The 24,213-nt window shown below is 42.3% G+C and overlaps 3 protein-coding genes across 3 annotated transcripts in view; 2 read left to right on the top strand and 1 right to left on the bottom strand.

The window, feature by feature from the left end:
• Nucleotides 1-96: 96 nt before the first annotated feature.
• Nucleotides 97-9,968, bottom strand: cunh2orf69 (chromosome unknown C2orf69 homolog). Its single transcript, XM_071542822.1, has 3 exons — nt 9,424-9,968; nt 4,933-5,171; nt 97-4,460 (listed from the first exon to the last, which is right to left on the bottom strand). Exons 1-3 carry the CDS (start codon nt 9,706-9,708, stop codon nt 3,983-3,985), a joined length of 1,002 nt encoding a protein of 333 aa, XP_071398923.1. The 5' UTR covers nt 9,709-9,968; the 3' UTR covers nt 97-3,982.
• Nucleotides 9,969-11,237: 1,269 nt separating this feature from the next.
• ftcdnl1 (formiminotransferase cyclodeaminase N-terminal like 1) lies at nt 11,238-16,274 on the top strand. Its single transcript, XM_071542831.1, has 6 exons — nt 11,238-11,405; nt 12,088-12,206; nt 12,649-12,744; nt 13,190-13,345; nt 14,602-14,790; nt 15,303-16,274. The coding sequence occupies exons 2-6, from the start codon at nt 12,092-12,094 to the stop codon at nt 15,728-15,730; spliced, it is 984 nt and encodes a 327-aa protein (XP_071398932.1). The 5' UTR covers nt 11,238-11,405; nt 12,088-12,091; the 3' UTR covers nt 15,731-16,274.
• A 3,441-nt stretch (nt 16,275-19,715) lies between these two features.
• LOC139664025 (nck-associated protein 5-like) overlaps nt 19,716-24,213 on the top strand; it is a 70,522-nt gene continuing 66,024 nt past the window's right edge. Inside the window, exon 1 of the mRNA XM_071542829.1 lies at nt 19,716-20,201. The gene's annotated coding sequence lies outside the window, so the exon portion shown is untranslated. The remainder of the gene's footprint in view (nt 20,202-24,213) is intronic.

A 24,213-nucleotide genomic window follows, 5' to 3' on the forward strand; every position in this document is an offset into this window, starting at 1 on the left:
TGTTTTAGAAGAGAGATGGGTGTGTGATGGAGAAAAACACTGTATAATGTGAAATGAGGGGCTGTCGGTTCACGGGCAGCGCTGTATCTTTTGTCAGAGTATGACAGGACGGACTTTAATGAAAAACCTTTGTGGCAGCATCTCACTGTTCCTCGCAAGCCTCCAGTGAAACATTCCCTTTTTTGTTCCGAGGTGCCAAACCAAATAAGACCACATTGTCTTTGTTTGTTGTTGTCCTCAAGGTCTTCCTAGCGCTGTCACCAGCTGGTACAATGGCCTTTGTGTGGGAGCCGGGCGTCTCCAGCCACAGCCATGGTCTCATCCGTATGCTGTCATCCTCAAAAACTGGAACACCACGCTGTTAAAAACAACGTCCGTCTTAACAAGTCGGTTCATTCAACAGTTTTCAAGTTCTGTTTTTCTTAAAGCAAGTGAAAAATTGCATTTAAGCTTGTTTAAAGAATTTTCTCCAGACAGGTGACGGTGTCTTGAAATAAGATAATTTATGTCAAGATGATGTCAGTTGATTTGAGAAGTCTTAAAAGTTTATTTGTATAGAAAGTAAGTAAAGCTATCACTTCCCATCACCAGAATCTCCCTCTTGCTGTAAGAAACTATATTTTCTATTAACAAGTGAGAAAAAATCTAAAAAAATAATAGTAATCCCAACCGGTGTCAGTGTCTTGAAATAAGACATAACTCCATTTGTTTCAAGCCAAAATGTTAATCGATTGAGGAAAATCCCTGAAAAAGTTTAATTGTATAGAAACAAGTGAAGCTCTCTCTTTCTGTCACCAGAATCTCCCTCTTGCTATAAGAAAATGAGAAGTGAGAAATAGTTGTTTGTTCTAAAAAAAAAAAAAAAAAAAAAATCCCAACAGGCGGTACAGTAATGTGTCGTAAGACTTATAACTCTATTTGTTTCGAGCCAAGATGATGTTACTTGATTTGAGGAAAATTCTTGAAAAGGTTTAATTGTACAGAAACAAGTGAAGCTCTCTTCTCATTGTCAGAATCTCTTGCTCGAAGAAAAATAAGATTGTAAGACTCGACATGCCAGTTCGTGTCACGTAAAGATGGACTGTGTCATGTCGGCCGACCCTGCGGGATCTCACGCCCCCTCGTCACTGTGCAGGATGATGAAACGCTTGAATCGGTCGGACTGAGCGGCTCGTGCTTGCCGGGGATCGCTCTGTCCGTCACTTGAACATGATCATGCCACGGTGTTGATTTTGTTTTTGTATGGCTGACCCAATTAAGTGTTTTTCAGCTGCCAATCACTGTGTGGCCTCTGTGTGTGTGTGTGTGTGTGCCTATTGTCTGGACAAGAGGTGCTTAATTTGCAGTCATGCTGTCATCCTCAAGAACTGGAGCACCAGGAACGTCAGGCGAGTCTGATGTCATCCCACATTCCTGCTTGTTAGACCTTCTCCTGCTGGAACACAGTAACACACTGAAGGATATATTTGAGTCAAACTCAAGTCACAAGCACAAGCACAAAACTGTTCAAGAGATGTATGTTTATTTTGCATTTTATACATTTTTTTTTAATGTATGAGCCTTCTGATTGCATTTGAAATTGTTGATTTAGAAAAAAAAAAAAAGGATTAAATCTGTGTTGTATTTTGATCGACCACAGGCTAATATTTAGGCATCACAAAGCAAACCGAAAAGCCCATTAAAGATTGTAGAAAATATGTAATGGTGCATTTGTGATATTTTTGTTGTCCTGAGTCTATATGAAATGTAGAACTGGATCTTTATTTCCTCTTCAGTTCTCCCTTTTTTTTTTTTTGCTTCTTCCACACTGCCACCTGCTGATTCAAGAGAGCTGAAACCAACTGCAATCCAATAATCAGCAGGTTTCTATATGTAGCAGCCTATCTATTAGTAGTTAACTGTAAGTGTATTGATTAGCAATAATGTGTAGAGAAAGCTGATTTAACAATCCACATTATTTGGCTGCAGAAAACTTAATCTAATGTGTACTGCCTGGTAATATGTGTTCTACCTAATACTATACCTCCTTGTCTCTACTGTATTACCTGAAAGCACTAGCAAAACCTTAAAATTATGCAAAAATAATCAATATTACCATATTCATCTTGTCTGTCAACACCTGTGAGACTCTCAGGTCTTTGAAACAGCATAACAACACGTAGCAAGTAAACATCAATGGAATGGTATGAAGTTACATTCTGCAGAATGAGTTACAGCCATCGCGATAGTGCAAAGACGCTATGTAAGCTTACATAGAGACCACATCAACTGGAATACATCGTAGATAATAAAACACATGCTCGCTCGTCACTGTTGCACGTGCGCGCCACATTGCCAGTTCATCTGCTGTCTAATCGGAACAAGTCACTTTTGAGCGTATTCACTTTTATCCCTGGCAATGTGAGTATTTGCTACAGAATGCACAGCTGGCAACCCTTATATGTTAAATAAGTCATATAATATCAGCTCTAGTGCCAGATTGATGACCATGCATATTTTTAGATAATGGATTTTGAATGGGTTTCTATTATTTATCTCTACCTATAAGAGCTTGTGTAAACAGTTAAAACAAGTAAAAATATGGATGTCACTAATATTTTTCCTTGACAGCAGCAATATGACTTGGTAGATCACGTTTGTGGCTGAATGCAGCCATCGAAATGGGAAGAGTCTGACAAATTAATATAAGTATTAATATTAATAATATTATATCAGGATCAAACTAGTGCTGGGCGACATTGATAAAATCAAATATCACAATATTTTAGACCAAATACCTCAATATCGATATTTTGGGGGAATGAGTATTCATGCTTTCATAAGATATTTACACACAAGAAAACAAGAAAAGTAATGATCATTAGTAATCGGTAATGTGTAATCAGTAATAAGTAATATGGATATGATGAGCAGGTAAAGCCAATCATTGTTCATTCTACTCAGCCAGAACAGACTAATAAGTTCAGAAAATTGTATAATTTTACTGTAACACAACCTTTAAGACCAGGAAGAAGCAACATTTATGTTATTTCAAAATATTAACAAAATCCCGGACAATATCTTGTCTGATATCACGATATTGATATTTTACGATATATCGCCCAGCCCTAAGATCAAACTGACGGAATGACAGCGGGACAAACTTCCTTTTACATTCTGACCATGTTATTGGTTTACATGTGTTTTTGTCACGGCCACGCTTTTAAATACAATCAAGATTCAATCTACTGAGAGGCCAATCTGACTGAGGAAGTCTGGTCCTGATGCTGTAGCATCAGTTCAGAGATTCAAGCAGCCATTTCAATGAGGTGCGACGTACATGAAACATTCAAGTGTCAAGCTAGTGCAGGTTTAAAGACGATGTAATAAACTGCTCCGCTTCAGCTTAAGATACATTTGTTAACTGAATTTAAAATCATGGCAAAAATTTTTATATGCCAGTTACATAGGCCAACAATAAAACATTCTGTGAACTTAAATTACTGAAGTAATGTTACACTCATCTGCAAAATCCAACCGATCTATTGGAAAACAACGAACAAGTCAATTCATTTTCATAATCTTTTCAAATCACTGGCTCCACAGAAATTCAAAGCTTGAGCCAGAGTCAAATGTAAAAGTTTACATTTACCCTAAAGTAAATCTAGAGGAGGCCATCGGAGGTTATCATTATTAAAGCTTAAACTAAGACTCTGTTCCAGGCCATTCCACCTCACATTAAGTGCATTTAGCAATAGAAAAGAAAGAAGACTCCAGCATTTGTCGCACGCTCTCTAACTTCTGAGCCCTTAAATCACTGGAAAATGAGGTAAGACCAGCAAATAAGAGACACGGGTCAGGAGTTACACTCTCAATAAATAACAAATCTAAAGCGCTGAATTAAGTCCAGCCAATCAGCTTAGCTTTTGGACTTATGTACGTTGTGTCTGAAATCCCCGCTGCTGACAACCACTCCGAACCAGCCAGAGAGCAAGAGCCAAACTCAAAACTCCCTGATGACCCTGAAGTGGTTCTCGATGGAGGCGGGCTTGTCCGCAAAATGCAGCTTCTGGTTCAGACGGGTGCCGAACTCTTCCAGGGTCTTGACGAAGCGTCCGTGCTCGCGGCCGACCCAGGCCCGCATGGGATCGCACACCTCGTAAGGCGTGACGTGGGCGTGGATCGCCACGCCGCTGGCAGCCAGCTCCTTCAGCACCCGCTTGTCTGTCACCCAGGTCTCGCTGCCGCCCGGGTGCCCGCCGTCCAGCCAGTACATGTCTGAAACGCGCTCGACGAAGGCCGACAGCTGCGGGTCGGCCCGGGCGCCGGCCAGCTCGTACACCATCTGGTTCAGGACCACGCAGCCTTTGCTGAAGCCCACCAGCGTCAGGGAGAATCCAGAGGGGATGGAGTCAGCGCCGCCTGCTGGCAGGAGGGGGTCTGGGAGGCCGGCTCGCTCCATGCCATGGCTCAGCAAGGCCCTGGAATCAGAAATGCCATTTTGCCTTAATGGAAGGAGGACACCATATACTACAACACTGAAAGTCATATTGACAGTCACTTCTGCTGTTTTTGCGTATTTTCATTTGTAGCTAAACATGCTGAAAGCGTCTTAACTAGAGCTCTCTTATAAAACCTATCTTTAATCACAAGTGTGCTAACCTGGTTAAATTAAGTCTAAACAATACAAAACAAAAACAAGGATTAGAGTGGCCCACATGCTCAAGGGCAATGATTAAGTGCCATGTTTTTGAAATTTCGTCATTTTTCCTAAACAAATTATTGAAAAAGGTTCGATATGGGATGCTTTCGAGCCCCTAACCCTATTACTGATGGACCACAAGACCAGCCTGATATGCAAACGTTCAATCAAATTCTCCACTGTGATTCCCGCTGACACATTTAACTTTACGCCAGAGAAACTCATTAGAGCAGGAAGGGAGGCCAAGCGACCTGAGGTGGCGAAATGCTCCAAAGTCGGGCGAGTACGGCGCGTGCTCCGGCGCTCCGAACAGGTTGCTCTCCACAAAGTTGTGGTAGCAGCTGAACTTGTGCAGATACATGCGGGAGGCTCTGACCACCCAGACGTGTCGGTCGGGGAAGCGGCGGCCCAGGGTGAGCGCCACCTGCTCCAGACTCCAGGAGAGCCACTGGGCCCCCTCCGGCTGCAGAGACATCTCCTCCTGGAAGTTCTGCACAACACACAGAGGAAGAGACTGTTTACAGCTGCGATATGCAACGTTTTTTTTAAATCAACAGAACAAAAAATAAATGGGATATATTACACATTATCAGTCTGTGACCCAGTCTATTCATTCCTAAATCCCCCCTTTTGCCTGAAGTTGGCTTGTGGATATCAAGGTGGGGCTTGCAGATACAGAGCAAGGAAGTCACAGCAGCAACAATAATGGTGGAAAGCAGTGAGAAAAGAAAGTACAGCAAAGCTAAACATGCAGCAGACAAGACCCTAAAACACAGGTGAACATCGGCATTGGTTGACTTTTTTTTCTTTTAAATTGCAGATTGGCTGTGCTTGTCATCTGTTTCTTCAACACCTATGGTTGTTTTACAGCATGGTCAGAAAGTAACGGGGGCTCAGGACGAAAATGTACTTGAAAGTTCATAAAACGAAATTGAACCATTGTACCATTTTTGCAAAATGCCCCTGAAAGAAAATGTAGCCTAATTTCTTACTCAGCTTTACAGATGCCTGTTACCTCAGCCTCAGGCTAGATGCAATTTCAAAGCAGAAAGCTCATCAATCTGAGTGACAAGTGTTGAATGTGAACTTGACCAACTCAGGGGGGGGCGGGCGGGACGGACAATACATTTCACTGCCTCATGGTGAAAAGTTGGAACCCTAAAATGAAAACCCTAACCCTAAAGTTTAGATGTATTGTTAATACAATATGTCCTATTCTTTGGCTGTGGCAGAATGATCTCATTGTGCCAATAAAGCTGCTACAATTAAATTGAAAGGGGGGACAACTTGGAAAATGGTACACAAAATATTTATCCATGTGATTTAAGTTCTGACAAGTTCAGGCTTCACTTTCTGAGCCCCGATGAGTGTGCCAAACCAAAAAAAATGTGCCCTATATCCTTTCAGGCTAATAGCCACGGTGAGTCCAACTAAAAATATCACCAACTCGCTCGTCCTTGGAAGAGTGACCTACTTAATTAGTTCCATCATCAGCATCTTCTCAGTTCCCTGTTAGACTGTTTGGTGACAATGTGTGGTCCTGAACAGAGCCCGAGTTGAACACAATGACCTCATTCACTTTATTTACCATGGAAATATCACACTCACGGCATCCTGTGCATACCAACATCTCTTGGAAATACCAGGACACTGTGGGAATATTAACACTTCCTTGGAAAGCTGCCTAATGAATTGCAGATGAGTGGAATGAATGGATGGAATGAGTGCTATAGAAATGACAAGTCCTCTTGTAATAAATGGGGGTGGTCTTTGAATTTCTCTAAGGAATTAGAAAGTAAAACTGATGAGTGATGTTTAATCTCCTTACTCCTCCGTATTTATTACACTTGATTAGCGAGCGATCCAACAGCTGACTAAAAATAGAAAGAAAAGCCATCGAGACAGCTTTGTCATAATCTGGCAGCAGGAATTATCTAGATTAGGCACAAGCTGGAGAGACATTTTAAAGTATTTTAACAGGGAAGGTGAACTGCACACACTCTGCTTCAAACACTTAATCAGTTACACACTTTCTGGGAGTTGTCCAGTTCATCTGCTGGGCAGATCTGTGGGAGCAGTTTCCCAGCCGCCCCGCACACTCGCAAGTCTCCGGGGAAAAACAAAAAGTGCAGCACTGCTCCCATCCTGAGCAAGGTCTGCTTTAAGTGCTTTGCTCTTAAGGTTCAAACACTTCAAACAGTAGCTGCTGAGGGAAGGGAGCGCATTCACTTCCTCTGCTCAGATTTTCCAAGGCAGTCAGAGTGAAACTGGAGCCGCCCCCTCTTTTAATCATTAAGCAAAACTTTCCATCCAGAACAAATGCAACCAACTTTATAAAATCTACACATTCTGAGAAGATCTATGAGAAAGAACATAACAAGAAAACAAATAGGCAAATTTAACCAAAACCAAATTTAGCTTCAATTAGTCCATCCACCATATTTTAGAAGATCAGCATGAAAATCCTGCATCAGAGTTTCGCTCAGCAACCACCACCACCTTGCACTCTTGGGCCTTATTTTCAAATGTTGCTAGGATGGCAACTGTGATGCTCAAGTGTTTCAATAAATGGCTGGGTATCAAAAATATATATACATGACACCTGCTGGTATTGCACTGATTACTGGTATTGGTATCAATTTGAAGGCATCAAATGGCATGAAAAAGCTTCAAAATGTTACATGCTTAACATGGTATCTCATGTCTTCTACTAGCCTAAGTGTGTTTTTATTTAGAATATTAATCTGGCATGGTCTGATTCTATTTAGAAAAGCAGATGGTTTGTATAAATGAAAATCATTTACTCCATCACATATTGAAGTCTGCTTACGTTCAAACAAAGAAAGGCACAGAATGTACTGTTTTACATATAAACATACAACCTACTGTATCAGCATAAAAAATAAAAAAATAACCATAATACCCAGCTATTAAGCCTACAATCACAATAAGCAAGGCACATCCTAAATTGCATCATCGTTGAATCTCTGTTAATGTGTGCAAAATGTGCTAATCCCTTGATTAGATGTTTTTAATTAGATAACTGGTAGATATGTAGTTTTGCATGTAAAAATCCTGTGTAGGCCTGTTATGTCTTTCCAACATGCTATTTTGTGTCCTGTGCTTTGTTTTGCTTCCTTGTGTCTTATTTTGTTGCATACTGTATTGCATCATTTTGTGACTGTTTATAAGTTAGATCTATGTAGGCTCGTCCTCTGTAAAGTTGTTTGTGACATGCTTTGTGATGAAGGCCTTTATAAATAAACTTAACGTCAGTGTAGCTGAGTGTAGCCAAGTCTGATAGGGTCAAATATCTCCCCTCATAAGTGGAAAATTCCTCTTTGGCTTGCCCCTATTCTAATTTGCTCTGTCGGATGTTTGTTTGAGCTGCAGTTTTGTGTTACATAGTAAGTGATAGTGTATATTAATAATTGGTAAGACGAGACGACAACTTCTTTCAAACAGAGTTCATGCTAAGAAGACTTTTGGCTTCAGAGCATTATGACATGACGTGGTTCCTCCATTTTTTTTATATCATGTTGTTCACTGATTTCTGTTTGAGTTTTCAATTAATTACATATTTAGTTACCCAAATGGGAAACAATGAATCTAATCCAAGAGAGGCCAAAGGGGATTTCCTATGTAAACAATAACATGCAGGTGATTCCTTTGACTCACTGACTAATTTGTATGAGGCAGTGCAGTGAAGTATCCCTTACTCTGCTGATAACCTTTCCTGACACTCATGTGAGGCGTCACATGGTGTAAACAAGTAGGTTGTGAAACGCCTATGAATGTAATTTTACATCTAAAGCATAAAAGACATGTCCTTGAACCTATAGATGTGACATGTCACATGACTCATTTAGTGCTCAACTGTGTCTTCCAGGTAGTTACACATAAACACTATATACTTCCACAAACTGCAATCTGTATTCTTATTTAAATGCCAGAAACAGCTGACTATTGCACCACAGCAGGAAGCTAGCTTTATTGTTTACAAGCCATAATTGGCCAGTAAACCCCAAAATCCACAAGCCACTACCTCAGGTTATGGATTTTATAACAGAACTGAACCTCCAAATGATGGCTTGGCTGTAAAAGTGGCTGGTAGACTAACTCAGGGGTTCCCAAACCTTTGCACAAAAAGACCCCCCAAATCAATATGTTTTAGACCAGTGGTTCCCAAAGTGGGGTCCATTAGGACAGTCCAGGGGTCCCCAAAACAATGTGCAATAGTTTAATTTCACTACTATTTCACTCCATAGAAGTTAGCACAATGAGAGTATGCATAAAGATGATTATTTTACTCAAAGGCTTCACCGTGTTGGCATCACCTCACCTACAGTATATAAGCATACACTTTAATAATTCTGCACCAAGTGATATCTAACAACAAAAATCTTCTCGGATGAGGTTCCATAGGACAAAATCAAAATCTTATTAAATGGGGTCTGTGATTTAATGTGGTTATTTTTAGGGGGTCCCTGATATGAAAAAGTTGAAAACAGACCAGAACCCCAATCCGACAAGATTGTAGTTGCCTGTCTCATTTGAAGGTGTGGAGATGCCAGTGGAGAGAGAGAAGAGACATTATAATACAACCTGTCCTAGTACTAACGTCTAGAAAATTAAATAATAGAGAAATTAAACAAGTCCTCCATCCCTCCCGGACCCCTGGACCCCTGTACCCCAGTTTGGGAACCGCTGGGGGTTTAATTCCCATCCTGCACCCCACTCACCTGAATGTCCCCATGGAAAAACACAACATGCGTGTTACTACTCCCATCTTCAGCCGGCTCTCCGTCTGAACCACACCGACTTTGCCCATCTGCAGGCCGGAGGAGCAGCAGGTCGTTCACTCGGCTCGGGTCGTAACCAGGCACCGCGACCAGCCTCTGGAGCCTCTGCGTTCCTGATGGACACAGCCCCGGAGGCTCGGATGATGACGTCCCCGCCATGGAGCTCATCACTTTGGCCACAGCTAGTACAGAAAAGCCCGCCGCAACTCTTTGGGCGGCTATCATGGACGCTAAAATAAAGCTGGTTTACTGTTTTCAGTCTCAACGCAGTAACTTAGCTAGCTTGGCTCTCCATGCTGCTGCTAGCTAGCTAGCTGAGTAGCTGACTAGCAGCACAGCATCATATTATCGGTTAGCAAGCAAGGCCCGCGAGCCTCTACGTAGTCGTTACACTCATCGGTGCACGACGTGTCCTGACCTTCATCTCTCTCGATTTACTGCAGTTTATTAGAAACTCCACTTACCTCGGTGGTAATTCTTACAGTTTGAGGTTTTGTCCACAAAGTGGCGCTGTCTATTAAAAATACGTGTCAATAATCTGCGCATGGCTGTTTCTTCTGACAGCCAGCTGTACCAGAGAGTGTCCAGACGTAGCGAGAGGTTTCACTCCTGTTTACATAGTTTACTTCCGTCTTTGCGACATTCCATCAGGTAGACCGTTTCAAACATGTAGAGCTATAACACGTGTTATATCTCTATGGTTTCAAACACATTTCAGGCAGTACAAAAACATTTTTAGCAGGTGCTACGCGCATGCGTAGTATGGTAATTGTCAATTTCAGTAATAAATATTCATCAAGATTGCATAAATTAGCTGATATACAGTATACAGTAGCTAGCTATCCTGCTAAATGAGAGCTCATTAATGTTACGATTTTAGACAGTTGTATGCATTTGTGAAATGGTTATCCCTAAGCTGTTCCGGTTGGAGGACAAAGTGTTTTCGGTAGGCTGGAACAGGAGGTGAACCATCTTGATACTAAAGTCAAGGGTCTTTAGCTGCACATGGCATGCTAAATTCTACTTCTCCGCATTTTCGCAGATCTGAACGTGCAAAGACTGGCAGTAGTTAACTCTACAGTATTGTGTTGCCTTGTACTTAAAGAGATCAGTGAATTGCGCATCTTCCTGTGCACCCTCGTTACTTTTGCATTTGGCCCCGTGGTAAAAGTCTCTGGTACAACAACAGAGAATGTACTGCACATGACTTTATGGACGTGCATTCCCAGTAACGCAAGTATGACACACTTTATGGTTTGGTATTTTAGGTGCTAGTGCATGAATTTGATTTGCATGTCACGGATAAATGTAATGAGTTGGTTATCTGTAAGCTGGACTTTGAGCATGTTTTGTAACGTGTCACTGTGTACAGCAGACAGCGATGGGGGTCTTTAAAGAGAAACACTACACAGTTTAACAATTCCTAGACCAAGTTGTATAAATTATTAAACACTTAAATTATTAAACACTCAGATACAGTCTAGACATATAGAGACTCCCTCATTTCCTGAAAAGAAAACGAGACTCTGAAAGGGAATTTATATTGCATTCTTTAGTCTTTGAGACTTGATCCAGATTTTGTCATTTGAAGAAGTCTCTCAGATCTACAGAGCAGAGAGCCACTGGAGCTGATCTTCTCACAATAAGCTTTGCAGACTATTATTGTTACATTTTCTGGTCTATGTCCAATAAATAAAGCTCATTTGGGTGTTTTTTTTTTAAAGGTAAAACAAGTATTCTGTTGCTCCATGTGCTCTGCTGGGACAGAGCAGCTCCACAAAGCGTCTCTAGATGGCATCATTTATTAGAGGCTTGGTTCACTGGTTTCTATATGGGAGACAATTTGTCATATTCACAAACTGATTGATTGAACTGTTGAAGTTCAAGCTGAAGATGAGTGGAATAACATGAATCTGTCTCAGGTTGGTTTGATCCTTTTATGCTGAAGTTTTTCTTTCTTCCAGTCATTCAACACTGCAATACAGATCTAACAAGGGTAGACTGCCTTTACTATAAACAGTATATATTGGAGTCTTTGAGTGGACATTTGTGAACATCATTTTGAAAATGACCAATTATGGATGTGAGAGGGCAAGACTGAATCTACAAAAAAATAAGGAAGCTATGTTTTATTGAATATGGTATCAAAAATGTGTTTGTTTTGTTGTTTTTTAAATTTAGAAATAGCCTCTCAAATATGTTTGTCACACCTACTCAATTAGGTTTATGGTAGCCATTCATTTAGTGAAAAGGGTTAGAAGTAAAAACATATTCTGCACACTGCCAAAAAATTAACTGGACAAAAATCTAGCCAAAATTATCAATTTATTAACACAAATGCATGGTGACAAAGTTAAAGGTGCAAGTGCATCAACAAAAAACAAAGCAGCAGACATTTCAGCTCATGCTTTCATCGCTGCTCCTCCAGCTTATTTTTGGCAGTGTGCGGTATATGTCTGACTTTTTTTTAGTTTTTTTACTTTCGACTCCATCTGAAGTTTGTTCCAAAGATCTGCAGCAACACTGAGTCATCAGACATTCTCCTACATCTCGGCCGTGTGTTCAGAGCAGCACACTGAGACAGATCCTGTGCTGTGTTTGCAGACAGATGGCCTCCGGTTCGCTGGGCCGTCGGCTGGTGGCCTGCCTCCTCAACGTGTCCGAGGCCCGCAGGAAAGACCTGGTGGAGAGCGTGGCCAGGGCCGCCGTGTACGATGCCAGAGGCGAGTCTGAACTAGGGCCAGGGCGATAAATCAATATTATCAGTGGAATCGTATCGTGATGATATGGTGATATTGTGATATTCGTGACGCACAATTCTGCTGTCTAGATTCATGATGACAAGCAAGTTTTGTTTAAAAACTCTGACAAAATGAGGAATGGTAGGAATATGATTTGAAAATTTCAGTTTTGTTTGACATCACACCTAACATTACCATTTGGTTCAATGGGTAGAACATTAATTGGATTATTTAACATGTGATTTTGCATGTGTCAGCCATATTATGACATACAGTATGTATCAATATTGAGAAAAAATCTTTATGATTATTGTGATATTGATTTTAATCATATCACCTGGCTCTAGTCTGAACGTACAGCAGGTGAGTGACAACAGATACAGTCAGAGAGTCGACAGAGTCATTTTTCTCTCTATATTTACAGGTGCGAGACGAGAGGAGACGACAGTGCTGAACATCTTCAACGACCACGACTACAACCGCTCTGTCATCACCATCGTGGCCAGTATTGACTCTATCAGTACGTCTTGAACTGAATTATTTTTGTGATATGCTCATAAAAAAAAAATTGTAAGGCAAAATGTAAATGCAAACAGTTCTAGCGGGAATATTTTGCTTGTTCAGAGATCAGATGAAAGGTTTATCTTCTTGAATGCAGATATGACACTTATCCATGATTTTATCTTATAACAATGCAGAGCAAGCCGTCTGGTTTTACACTCTGTATGTCCTGCAGTCCCACTCAAAGGCAAATAAATCAGCTTATCCTTGCTAAAATTTGCCAAATCTTTCACCTTTGTCCCATTCAGCACTATTTCCTGAAGAGTCAATCCATATTTTTGCTGAATGAATCCCCTCCATGCAGAATTTTAACTGCAGTTAAGATGTAAAATGACTGGTAATTGTTGGGTTTCCCCCACGGCATGCTGGGACTTTGCTCTGACGGTGTGTTTGATGTGTTCCAGGGGAGGCGGTTCTGTCTGCATGTGAGAAAGCCTGTGGGCTGATCGACATGCGGAATCACACGGGCGTCCACCCATGTATGGGTGCTGTGGACCTGATACCCATCTACCCCCTGGGGGAGGAGGTGGCAGTGGAGGACTGTGCCAAGGAGGCTCGTGGTGAGATGCTGTGTGTCTGTGTGTGTGTGTGTGTGTGTGTGTGTGGGGTTACATTACATTACATCACTTAGCGGACGGTTTTGTTCAAACCGACTTAAAATAAGTGCATTTTGTCAACAGTAGTTGAACCAACTGTATATCTTCATCAGCTAAGCCCTCAATAGGAACAAGTAGCATTTGTAGAATCAGAGGGTTTTTTTTATTTTTTTATTATTAATAGTAGAAACATGGCCCTGTAGGGTCAATTGATTTCAGAAGAGGTCAGAATCAGACTACTTCATGTGCAGTGGCTCAAATGACGGGACTAAAGTAGAGTCCACACACTGAAGTCTGCTCCCAAGGTGTATCCGTTTATTAGCTTTCAGCAAACGCTACTTTTCTTCCATGTTTTCTATTCTGTCCGGCGCCAACATGGTGTAACATCCATTACGTTCACACAGGAATCGAGGTTGGGATGGAAAGAGGAGAGAGAACGTCCATTGGATTTGATATAGATATTTTCTTTGCAATAGGGAGCTGCAGTCAATGTTGTGTCATTATGTCTAATTTTCAGAATCCCATTCCTGTGACACCAGTGTTTTTCAGAAAGTATCAAAAACAACCTACATCATTCAGATATAAATAAAACAGAAACTTGCAGTTTTTGTGTCAAAGTTGTGTTAAAGTTATTATACTGCATTGAAAATAACAGGTGATTGTAATAAATTAACAGGTGTTTATAATCAAATGACAGCCACAGCCAATGAACTGTGTGTATGGTAAAGCGCCATATTGGTAGGAAATGCATGTGACATCATGGGAATACTATGAATTCCACCAGAAATGGCTAATGGAGTGACGTCGTCTTTGTCTCTCTGTGCTGTTGATGGTAGTGTTACAGAGTACCAGCTGACTCAGCATTCTTGTGTTTTCTACATCGTTGATCATGATGAGCCGTAACTCAGCATGAGGCTCTGCATGTCTGAAGTGTGCTCACTCAGAACATATGGTGTGGTGTGGCTGTAGTATACTAATTAGCAGGCTCACTAATTGGCGCCGCGTTTGTGCACGAGGCTGTTATTCTGAGGTCGTGCATGCGTGTAATAAGTCGTCCATGTGCCGATCTCTCTGTCTGTCTCAAGTACACTCCCGCAGGTGTGTGTCGTCTCCTCGCGCTCCTACTGCTCACATGTGTGTATGAAAGTGTGTGTGTGTGTGTGGCGTTCGCTCCATGTGCTAGTCAGTTAACCCCTCCGTGCCGTGTTGTTGGGGAGCAGCCGTGGCCGAGGGGCTGACGGAGCGGGTCCCGGGCTCCAGCGTCTTCCTGTTCGGCTGGGCGGACGCCCCGCTGCAGCGCGGCCTGGCCCAGAGGAGGAGGGACATGGGCTGGTTTAAGAAGACGGCAGACACGCGGCTCATCAGGCCGGACGTGGGGCCTCAGCCGCAGAAACGATACGGCCTCACAGGTGAGACGGACCCGGCAGAAGGGGGGTGAAAGTACTAGACGTGCTAGGAAAATGACTGAAAGGAAGGTTAGAGAGTGATGGTGAAAGTTTGCCGGAGAAAATCAGGGAGAAAATCAGCACATGCGATGCAGGTGGTTTTGCCTTCATATTTACACTACCAGTCAAAAGTTTGGACACACCTGATTGAGTGTACTATGTTTTTCTTTTTTCATAGTTTTGATGTCAACAAAGTTTGACTGTGCAGAATTATGTTTATTTCTGAGCCACAGATCTTTCTTGGCCTGCTGAAATGTAAACAATTTAAAAATGTCATGACAAAGTGCAGATAATATAATTTCAATGGATAGCTTGTGAAATTTTGATGGGCAATCTATCCCATTTGTGATTACTGCAGCAAAATAAAATATAGCTAATATCGCGATTCATTTTTCTGCCCCACAATACGTATTGCGATATATTGAGTTTCGATATATATCGTCCCATCCCTACTCGACTCCCCTCGTGTCCCGCAGGCGTCGGGGCCAGTCCGTACGTAATGAACTGCAACGTCACCGTCGACACCCGGGACATCGCCGCGGGGCGGGACATCGCCGCGGCCATCAGGGAGTCGGCTCCGGGGGGCCTGCCGGGGGTGCAGGTGCTCGCTCTGCCGCACGAGGGCGCCGTGGAGATCGCCTGCAACGTGGAGAGCGTGAAGGGGAGCCGGGCGGCCGCGGGCCAGCCGTGGCCTTCTTTCAGCATCAGCGGTCAAACCTACTGTCACGCTCCAGCTTCTCTCATCACGGAGAGGGTGGCAGAGCTGGCGGGGCGGCGGGGGGTGGGCACCAAGGGCACCGCGCTGGTGGGGTTCACCCCCGCAGAGTGCAGGGGCCTGGCAGAGGGAGCGCTGTCCCGAGGGATCGCAGAGTTCTGGAGGGAGCGGCGCAGGGTCCACATGTGAAACCCAGTCCCTGCTAGAGCCAACCAGACCTCAACAACAGAGTGTCATCTCTGAATTAATTTTATCACAAGAGTTAAAGTGTTTGATTATAATGTCTCCTTGATTGTTTACAGCATTGAGAATGTGCCATTGATTCTGTCTATTTTGGATATGTTAGCCTGTATAATGATAGTGTGCAATACATTTTACTGACCTTACACCTTTGACATCAAGAACATTAATCTTTTATGTCATTGTCATAAGATATGCTTAATTCATGCTTTAGATAGATCATGAATAACTTGATGTCCAATTTAAACACATTAATGCCTGAATCACTGAATTACAACAAGGTACAGTAAAGCTATATTTATAATAATAAGGCTACATCCTCAATAATATTGGAAATAATATCAAAAGTGATTCCCAGCCAAAGTGTTGCTTAATTTGTTTATATGATGATGCAACAAAACTGCCTGACATCCAGTCTCTTATATAAAGCAGCTGTGCTTTCCTGTAACCTCTATCGAAATTAGATTTTTTTTTAGAGATTAATTTTGTCTAATAACCTTTTGAAAATGATGATTGATTTAATAAATAATTTATCCATCAAATGTATCTTGGTCTTGATCATGTTTTCAGGGCATTCGAGGTGAGTTTAAGGAAATATTTTCACTTCCTCTGTAACACACCTGTCTGCCTAATCTGACAGATGCGGAAAAAGAGATTTGTTTTTGTGCTTCTGATATTATTCCACCACTTTTTGAGGCCAAAGCCATAAATCCTCAACATATCTGGACGTCCACCAGTGTGGAATCTGAGCCAGCGCTCTTTGTGTGATCATTTCCTGTTTGGAGTGAATAGGACATAGTGTTTACTGATGAGTCTCTACTGATGAGTCTTTTCCCATCATTTCCCATCATCGGCCTTACCCAGCATAGCTCTGTGGGAGAGTCACCATCTGTTTGTGAAAAGGCTATTTTTATCACAAGACACGGACAGAGTCTTCTTCTAGAGACGTTCAGCTGGCCCCATTTTGAGGAACATGTTATACTAAAGTGAAACTGTTCATTTCAGCATGATAAATCACCTACTTGTGCGCTCTCTCTCTGGAGTTTATCGTTTCTCATAGCCATTATAACCATTTAGTTAAGTACACTACCAGTCAAAAGTTTGGACACAACACACTTTTCTTTATTTTTACTATTTTTCCACATTTTAGAATAATAGTAAAGACATTAAAACTATGAAATAACACAAATGGAATTATGCAGTGACCAAAATAAGTAAAATCAAAACTATCTTATATTTTAGATTCTTTAAAGTAACCGCCCTTTGCCTTGATGGAAAGGCAAAGGCTTTGGAAAGAAATTCATACATAGGATCAACTTCACTATTTATATTTGTCTAAGAAACAAATTTCAAGCATTTAAGCATAAATCTTACGATCAAAATGGCTTTAAGAGAATGAAAAACATAGTACATTCAATAAGGTGTGTCCAAACTTTTGATTGGTAGTGTATATTTTATGCGCATTAAATTCCCACTGCCGTTCCTTGTATATGTGTAAATTTAGATGTCTGGATGCCCAGATAATGGCTTCTCATAGCGTCTATACATACAGTGTATTCTTCTGTTCTGATGCACATTATTAACCGTTTGATGACATGCGGGGGAATTTGGCCAGAGGACAGGACAGTGGAACTGGGGCGAGATGATTCCACTCATTTCTTACATAAGGCCAATATAATGCATTGAAAAGCAGCACATTCATATAGTAAGGAGGTATGGACTGGAGAGCTGATAATAGCTCGGACAATATAGATGCGGCACAATGGCAGGGTCAGAGTGAGGTTCGAAAATACAAATTAAAGCCTTGTGATGATTTATTGGTGCCAAATAAAAAAACATGAGTAAAATTGGTGGTTCCAGATCAGATAACCGCCCAGTCTCTGTAGAGTGAGAGCTAATCTGTTAAGCTTTCTAACCGAGGCAGCATGAATCACAAAATATTCCAGAGAGATTTTGGGATGAGTTTGATATCTGAATTTACTATCATTATAAATTATGTAAGGTTGGTCTCTCAGGCACAGGGTGTGGAGTTTTCATTAATGTGTGTGTGTGTGTGTGTGTGTGTGTGTGTGTGTGTGTGTGTGTGTTTAGATACGCTCGCTTCCTGTGTGCACATTCACCTCTTTGTATCTCGTCCAGCTGAGGCTCTTAGTCATACAGCCAACGCAGCCATGCAGCTTCATCCCATCAGTACATATAGTACTCTCTCTCCCTCTCTCTCTCTCTGTCTCTCTCTCTCTCTCTCTCTCTCTCTCTCACACACACACACACACTGTCTCTCTCTCTCTCTCTCACACACACACTCGCTCTCTTTCCTCCCTCTCTCTCTGCTGTCTCTTTCTCTCTTACGCATCTAAACACACATGCATACACATTTATGCATGGTACACACACTCACACACACAGCCTGCCAGGCTTGGGAGCATCAGGGCCTAATCTAGGTCACAGCATAAGCCCAGGGGTATCCTGGTCCCAACAAACACACACACACACACACACACACACACACACACACATTTTAAAATTTGCAAGCAAATTCTCACCATCTCCAGCTTGCCCGACTACTTTTCCCTCAGCTAACAGTAAAAAAAAAGCCTTTCCCTTTCATCTAGACAACAAACTGCATTTCTGCGACTATAAATAAAACCATCCTATTTCCCAAAAATGCCCCTCCCCCCCTTTCCTCCCCGTCTCCCTCTCCTTCCGGTCCTTTCACTCCCTCCCAATTAACCTCATCGGTTATTGAGTCTAATAGCCCATAAGGCCATGATCATAAGGCCATGATTTCCTCGATTAAGCGTCTCCAACGAGGATTCTTCCACTTTGGGATATTTTTAGAGCGTATCATGGAGTGAACAGCCTTCATAATAACAGCGGTGATATTTTCCCCCACAAAAAGCCCCGGCTAAATCTCTCTTCTTCTATGCGATCTGCTTTGAATAAAGACATGTATCTCTCCTCCTGAGGCATATTTCTGCAGTTCATGTGCATCCTCGCAGTAGTAGCAACATGGGATCCCTTTGATATGACTGAGCCTGACAGCGTATCATCCGAGAGGAGACCATGTGACGCAGCACAGAAATAGAGGAGCTTATTTCTTTACATCAGTCTCCAACCTTCTATAAATACTCCAAAGCTGCCTCTCCCTCGCTCCTCTTTCTCCCTCTCCTCTCTCTTTCCTTCTCTGTCTTCTCCCACTCTTTCTCTCTCTTTCTTTTTCCTTCTCTCTGCCACCACCCCTTCCCCTCTGTATGTGCTCCTGTCAAATAATGTAAAGAAAATGCGTCATCCGTTCACCCCCCTCTTCTCTCTTCTCTTAAATCTTTTCTCCTTCATTGGAGGTGTTAGAAAGAGGCAGTGTTAAGCCGGGGCATAAACACACGTGCTGCATATCATTTCTAAGCTGTAGGGTTTGTTTTTTTTCACTCCCTCCTGCGATTCAGCTGCAGGCTATTTAAACTGACAGTGATTTTTATCATCCTTTTGCGTCATCACATTATAGAAATCACCTCTTCCTTCCTGCATTACTAGCCCCGCAGATTTCCACTAGTGATGGTTAATCACAGCGATTAAGCTCCTCTACGGTTGCTCGGGTGTTTCAAGGTTTTAAAAAAAAAAATGGGATAATTCATGAGGAAAAGAGGCCAAACGTTATGGAAAGCAGCTGCCGGTCGCCGCCTCAGACGACGATGAGTGCAGCGGCATCCTCTCCGTCCGTGCAGGAAGCAAACGTGCCACCTATGAAGTCAGCAGTCCCCCAACCCCCCACTCTGAAACACATGTTCAACATCCTCTGGGCACAGGCTGAGCACAGCACTGAGACACCGCTGAGAATTAGAGAGAAAGAGAGAGAGAGAGAGAGAGAGAGAGAGAGAGAGAGAGGGGGGAGAGAGAGAGAGAGCAGTGAAGTGGAAGTATGAGTGAGCATCAGAGAAAGACAGAAATAGAGCGATAAAGCAGTGAGTTAGAGGGAGAGGGAGAGAGAGGAAGAGAGAGAGAGAGTGTGTTTCAGTGAGGCGGCGAGGGTTGCTGTACACAAGGTTATATTCTTGTAGCTGAATAAGCTCTTTTTTTTTTTCCCCCCTCCGTCGTTTGTGGATGTAACGCCTCATGGATTTGCTTCCCTCTGACTCCTGGTGGAATTGCATCGTTGCATCTGGATCCGAGCGGCCGCGGATGGAGGGATGCGGGGATCTGCGCGGGCCTGCCTCCTCTCCGTAAAGGATGGCTCCAGCAGCACTGACCCAGATAGCGGAGTCCCGGCTCTCCGGTGTGATATTTTGCTCCTCCTGTGTGGCGGCGATGCAGACGGGCCGCGCTCCTCGCCTCAGCGCAGACCGCTCAGTGTGCTGCCGCTGCTGACATCTGTCTCCGTGGATACACACACACACGCACACGCACACAGAGGAGAACCGGCAGGGTAAGGTGCACGGCTCCGACCGGCACGCTCAAATGTCAGGCTGGTTGGTGTGTGTGTGTGTGTGTGTGTGCTGTGCTCTGTTTGTCAGTGCTGTGTGAATACATTACATTTCACTACAGCCTTTACAGCTCGATTCTCCATTTTCCGCACACATGACCTCGTTTTCCAGTGCTTCTGTTTTTGTTTTGTTTGCTGGAGACATTCGATAACAAAAAGATACAGGATGAATTTTTGCGATCCTTTTTCACATCCCTCCTAGACTCTCTGTAGTGTGGCTTTGATGATGAACTGGTGCCATATTGTATGCATATACTATGCGGAATAACATGCATAATGTATGATCTGGGAGATATCATGGCAAGCAACAAGTAATTGTGCTTCCCTAAAGTACAGAGGAAAGTAGGCTAGGATGGTGCAAACAGAGAAGACCTGGATAAATAATTAATTGAAGTCCTTCTGGTTTCTCTGAACATTAAGCGTTTGGTCTGCTTGGAGGGAAAGATGGACATGGTTTGTATTTTCGGGGCAAAGCTATTTGTTCCATTATACTGGGAATGATCAGGAACAGAAAAGCAATTTGAGTCAACTGGATCCAATCTGAACCAATCCAATTCAGCACAGTCCAGTCAGTCACTACATGGTCTGGTCATTTCAGTTCAGTTCAGTTCAGTTCAGCTCAGTTCAATTCAATTCAGTGTCCTTAAGAGGTAATTTATTTTGCAGCCAGGGTCTATAAGACACATAACAAAACACATCAACTGATCACCACGTCTGACAAGTCTCAGCTGAGCAGAGAGGTCAGAGAGAAGTCAATAGGTCAGAAAAGAGCAAAACTCACTCATTTCATCTGGTAATTAGATACAGGTCTTGTGAAAATCAGACATGGCGGCTGGGTGCTGGTTTCAATAGCTTAGCCTATAACAGCTTGGGTTTATGAAGTGTGACTAAACTTACATAACTAGGAACCTGAGTGTGATGCCATTAGCTCTTCTTACTCTGCCCTCTTCAGCATTTCTCATGGTTCTTTTTGTTTTCATCACACCTGGAGCATCTTTACTCGTTACATAGTTTGACTGTTTAAACTCAAATTCCTTCAACTTACCATTTCATATTTTACCTTTTTTTTGTCTTGGACGCTGCTCTGTTAGCCAGGCCTCTTGAAAAAGACATTCTTAATTTCAACGATAACCTATATTCTGATTGAATATAGGTTAAATAAATAGAAAACAAAAACCTTAGGTTAACTTTTAGTGAAATAATTAGTTAATAATTATATTTTTTAGTTAAATAACAAACTATTTTAGAACAACTGCACTGTATTATTTATGAGACTGTAAACTGGTGTGTAAATTCAGTCTGTGACTGCCAAGTAGTAAACCTAGTAGTACTACTACTAATAGTAGTAGCAGTAGTAGTAGCAGATACTAAATGAGCACATGAAACCACACAAGTAATGTTTTAAAGCAACGTTCCTTTAGAATGACAACCAAGAATATTTTTCAATATAATTTTGTTCCTTGTAATCTACTATGTGATCCACATTGATTCTGACCTGGTGGCAGCCCGTCCCTGCTGCAGGTAATCTTGCTCATATGTATTGTCTCATTTTGTCTGTTTCACTACAAGGTGAACATTTATACAACATTTACAATTGAGGCAACTATTATTTCATGTTGCCTTCCCCACTTATACAAAAAGCTGATCTTTGCACTAACGTATGCGCCAGGTGCGTCGGAGGAGCAGGACAAAGTATAAATCAGTAGACTCCCACACACTGTCTTCGCTTAACAAGAATTTAATAAATGACACAACGTTTCGGTCAAGCGACCTTCGTCAGGTATCTGAATAAACAATACAATGGGGCCTGTTTATATAGGGGAACAGGAAATAAGATGGTCCAATCATAGGGCCAATGTAATCAGGTAACCTCATGGTACAAATCAGTGCCTAGTGAGGTACAAGGGTCCATCCAGATGGCCAGGTATGGCAATCAAAAAATGAATTAACAATCAGAAAAGTTTTTTTGTAACATCCATGAAGCCAAAATAAGCCTTCCCCAGTTATGTCATGACAAACAGGCATATGCCAAGAGATACTAAACAATTCCTCTAGATTCAAATTGGCCAGCAGACCTGGATCGTCCAGAATTCCAGACTTGCTTGCCTGCTTTCCTGTGATCTTCTGAACCTCCTGGCCTGCTGTCCTGTGTGGCAAAGCCCACCTATCTGGTGCCTACAGTGAGTAACTTGGACAAGATGGGCCATAAAAAGCATTTCCAAAAACTATTAGAGCCAGATCTGCTGTCCGAGTCCTTCTCTTTTGTCTCCTCCTTCCTTCCTACGCCTTCTTAGAAGGAAAAAAAACCGAGGAGAGGCCTTCTCACTCGTCTTCGCCTCCCTCCTCTTGGTATTTTTTTCTTGAATTGGGACTAGCAAACATCCTGAGACGAATGGAAATTAGGGGAAACGTGGGAGAAATGGTTCTGATGGGATTTGACTGTCAGCAGAGACACAAGTAGTGCCAGAATTGTTCCAGAACTGCCTGCAAGGGGAATACAACTGAGTTTTGCAGTACAGTATGTTATTCTACAATCTTGGACGGCTAGTTTGTGTAGGTATAGTGGTAATAGTAGTAGTATTAGCAGTAGTACAGTGGTTGTAAAAGTCCCTCTTCATGCATTTATCTTGAAACACAAAACTCTAATGTCTCACAACCAACTAGTTACCAGACCATTCATTGCACTGCAGCTTCTGACAGGCTCAAAAAAGAGCAAAACCGTGATTTTTCCTAAAAGTTTCCTCTTGGGGATGGAGCACAAGTGAAGCAAACATGCAGTAAAAAGAAGAACTACATTTATATTTTATTTACTGGCTTCATCTGTTGACCAACTGACCCTTTTCACAAACATGGCTGACATACCTCCGCTGCGTCTCAGCAGGTTATTGATCGGTTCTTCTCATCATTGCCAGCAATGGTCTCTGTCTGTGATCACTTATACCGTTGCTGTCATTGACATTTCTTCCTGTTTCTGTTATCAGACGACTGCTCGACTATAAAAAAGTGATTTGATCGAGGGTCATAAAACGCTAACAGCCCAGAAATTACCATTAGCCTTGGTTAGCCAGTTAGCATTTTGTGACCCTCGATCAAATCACTGACAATCTGACAAATCTGACAACAGAAACAGAAAGATATGTCAATGACAACACATGTATTTTGTGTGGAAACACAAAATAAGTGATCACAGACTTTTTAACAGCTTTTTAACATCGCTGACAATTGAGAGAGTGGCAACAGGGGAAGCGGCTGAGCAGACAGCCAAGGCAAACGTCACTGCTGTGAATTAAAGTGAATAAAGGAAAGTGAATACTTGGCATTCTCCCTTATAACTGAAAATGACCAAGCAGAGTCTGACCTGTCACTTCGTTTTTGATGTCACACTGATGTAGCGCTCTAGTGACAATCAGTTTTTAAAGCTGTAAAATGTGACTGTGATGCCTCTCAGATGCTTTTCACAAAGAAACACTTTATGACCTATGGAGTAGCTCAAGGCTGATGACATCACAGTTTTGAGTCTAGAGTCTGTGTTTTCTAGCTGAGGGAAAGTTTGTTAATCACCGCAGTCTTACCCCATTTTACCACTATAGACCACAGACATTCACACTACTCTTACTCCATTCAACCTCGTTCACTCATCTCCCCATCATACCACGGCTCTTCCCAGTGAATCATCTCATCCAATAGGAGAAGACATGTGAAAAGCGTCATGGTAGCAACATGGCTGACCTGACCTCAATGCAGAAAGGCCTTTAGAGTGGATGTGTAGTAGCTCAGGGCGAGGGGATAAGCATTGTCTGCGGCTGCATCCATTCCATGTTTGGTGCATTGAAGCAGACAGTCTCATGCATTCGATTGGGAGACTTGATGAGGGCTTTGTGCAGCCACACAAAAAGGGGGGCAGCGGTAGCCTAAAGGTTAGAGGAAGGTTTCGACGGGAAGGTCTCTGGTTTGA

This window comes from Centroberyx affinis, unplaced genomic scaffold (genome assembly GCF_046629955.1).
Source record: "Centroberyx affinis isolate AG114_WGS23_722 - 3 ecotype Tasmania unplaced genomic scaffold, CSIRO-AGI_Caff_v1 ptg004190l_1, whole genome shotgun sequence".
Taxonomy (NCBI): Eukaryota; Metazoa; Chordata; class Actinopteri; order Beryciformes; family Berycidae; genus Centroberyx; species Centroberyx affinis.

Bases quoted from the DNA above. Each gene is read 5' to 3' on its own strand.
- cunh2orf69 (XM_071542822.1), bottom strand. From the start codon at position 9,708: ATGATAGCCGCCCAAAGAGTTGCGGCGGGCTTTTCTGTACTAGCTGTG. The intron at 5,172-9,423 runs GTGAGTGGGGTG...TGTGTTGTGCAG, and splicing joins TTTTCCATGGGGACATTCAG to AACTTCCAGGAGGAGATGTC. The intron at 4,461-4,932 runs GTCGCTTGGCCT...TTCTGATTCCAG, and splicing joins GGAGCATTTCGCCACCTCAG to GGCCTTGCTGAGCCATGGCA.
- ftcdnl1 (XM_071542831.1), top strand. From the start codon at position 12,092: ATGGCCTCCGGTTCGCTGGGCCGTCGGCTGGTGGCCTGCCTCCTCAAC. The intron at 12,207-12,648 runs GCGAGTCTGAAC...CTATATTTACAG, and splicing joins CGCCGTGTACGATGCCAGAG to GTGCGAGACGAGAGGAGACG. The intron at 12,745-13,189 runs GTACGTCTTGAA...GATGTGTTCCAG, and splicing joins GGCCAGTATTGACTCTATCA to GGGAGGCGGTTCTGTCTGCA.